The 2,500-nt window shown below is 36.4% G+C and overlaps 1 protein-coding gene across 2 annotated transcripts in view; it reads right to left on the reverse strand.

Moving 5' to 3' along the window:
- LOC125025700 (ATP-dependent RNA helicase has1-like) overlaps positions 1-2,500 on the reverse strand; it is a 10,389-nt gene that overhangs the window by 1,505 nt on the left and 6,384 nt on the right. For both annotated transcript variants that reach the window (XM_047613820.1, XM_047613821.1), the window contains exons 7-9: positions 1,466-1,626; positions 279-430; positions 1-48 (exon numbers count right to left, since the gene is read on the reverse strand). The exon at positions 1-48 is cut by the window's left edge and continues 118 nt beyond it. In XM_047613820.1, the coding sequence (XP_047469776.1) occupies positions 1-48; positions 279-430; positions 1,466-1,626 (361 nt within the window). The remainder of the gene's footprint in view (positions 49-278; positions 431-1,465; positions 1,627-2,500) is intronic.

Below are 2,500 nucleotides of genomic sequence, written 5' to 3' on the forward strand. Positions count from 1 at the left end.
GAGCTATCCGGTGCTCGGCTTACTCTGCCAATGCGCTCACAGTACTCCCTAAACAAAAAGGGAGTAATTTAATAATATGGACTATCTTACAGTAATTTTTTTTTCCATTTTTTATCTACAATAAAGAAATGCACTAGTATAAAAGTCACTCTATTCCTACAAATAGGCGGTTGATTTGTACCTGAAAATTAGATTGCCTTTTGTGCTGTAAATTGATCATGGAGAAAGTCTAACTGATTCACACCTTACCGATTCAATGATGTCATACAAATACATACCTGACGGTGTTGGGAGGGTCATACTGTATGACTAAATCCACTCTGGAAAAGAAGTGTCCCTTGACGATATCAGTCGTGCACAACATGATCCCGAATTTGGTATTCTTGAACATAAATATACTTTTCTTTTGTTTATATTCATCTTGTGATTCCTGGCCAAGGACAAAGAGAAAACAGGCATTAATGATGAATGGATGAATGTCTATATGATGCGTGCATGCATGCATGCATCTGATGTATAATCATGAATAGGGTAATTGCAAAAAAGGTGAATGGAGTTTGGCTGATATATATAACTTGAAAATGTTTTGCAGGAGGACTTAGTACCTTCCATAACTATTATCTGCATCATATTCGAGATGGCACTACAAACATATACTGAAGTCCTCGAGACAATTTTGCTGTGGTACATAATACTAGTATTTGTAAAGTTGAAATGAAATTGGAAATTTAAAAAAAAAAAAAAAAAAAAGTGTACAAATTCTGAGGTCCATTTCCTCAAATCTTATTCTTTTCACCCTAGTACAATGGCAGACTAGACCACTCGACCAATCTGTGAACTGCTTGTAGCATTTTATGAGGAATCAAAATGCCTTACAAATTATGTTTTTCCACAAATTAAAATCATTTCATATATACTGGGGGAAGAGTAATCTGGTTTCCTTTTTTTATTTTATTATTATTATCATATATACAGTGTGTGTGTGTGTGTGTGTGTGTGTGTGTGTGTGTGTGTGTGTGTGTGTGTGTGTGTGTGTGTGTGTGTGTGTGTGTGTGTGTGTGTTTGTTTTCCAAAATTAGCCAAGTTGGACACTGAAATTTATTATTATTTTTTCTTATTCATTTGATTGGCAGATATTGCAGTGAGATTGTATCATGTCTTTCTACAAATTTATAAAAAATCTGAATGTGTCAGTGTGTTCTGCCCCTTACAGCTTAGTTAATTCTTTGATTTTGCGGAAGAAGCACAACTTCCTTTTCTATCAGTCCGGCCAATCTCATTTCAATAATTATTATCTACATCATATTCGAGATGAATAACAGAAATCATTATTCTTTCTGAAGAGTCGGATCTTTACGGGCTCATTATGGAACTTCCCACAGACAATCCACTCAACTAATAATTTCTGCATTGCCAAACAAAAACAAAATTCCAGGATATAAGAATTACCACAGTAGCGACTTACGCGTAAATAGAGAACTGGCAACCCAAGCTTGAAGAACAGATAGCCATAAAATTCAACTTCTTTGTCGTCTCTCATAAAAACCATGACCTTCCTTCTCCTGTTTTTCAAAGTGATGGAGAACAATACTTGAAACTTTTTGTCTGTCGGACACACAATGTACACTGCAAAAATACAGGAAAATTTATTACAGAATTTTCTCTCTCTTTACCCACCTGTGTGAACGAAAATAATAGAAAATTAGCCCAACTGAATTGAACAATTTCTTTGGGCTTACAATTTTATAATCATAATCTTTAACAACAAAGGTAGTGAAAGTAATATCAGTACTAAAGAAAAGAGCAATAATAGTAATAATAACAAAAGTTACAGGTTGACAGGATGTCAATTTTTCAACTTCAACAGATGTATGGATATATATGCGAATGCAAATATGGAAGCAGAAAATTTAGGCCATGGATATGGATGCAGATATTTGAAGCTATCAAGAGTTTTAGCCAAAGATAATCATAAATGGAAACTAAGGGATGAGTTAAAATATGTCAATAATATACGACATCTAAAAACTTTAGACTATGAATGTTACCTCTCTCTCTCTCTCTCTCTCTCTCTCTCTCTCTCTCTCTCTCTCTCTCTCTCTCTCTCTCTCTCTCTCTCTCTCTCTCTCTCTCTCTCTCTCTCTCTCTCATTCATTCACTTACTCACACTCTCTCACTCACTCACTCACTCACTCACTCACTCACTCACTCACTCACTCACTCACTCACTCACTCACTCACTCACTCACTCACTCACACTCATTCACTTATTCTCACTCACCCACTCACGCCCATTCATCTACTCTCACTCACACTCATTCATTCACTCACTCACTCACACTCACTTACTCACTCTCCCACTCACGCACTTGCACTCACTCACTCACTCACACTCACTTGCTCACTAATTCACTCGTACTCACTCACTCAGCCACTCACATTCATTCACTTGCACTCACTCACTCACACATGCTTATTCATTCATGCTCACACGTTCACT

Source organism: Penaeus chinensis, chromosome 5, assembly GCF_019202785.1.
Source record: "Penaeus chinensis breed Huanghai No. 1 chromosome 5, ASM1920278v2, whole genome shotgun sequence".
NCBI classification, from domain to species: Eukaryota; Metazoa; Arthropoda; class Malacostraca; order Decapoda; family Penaeidae; genus Penaeus; species Penaeus chinensis.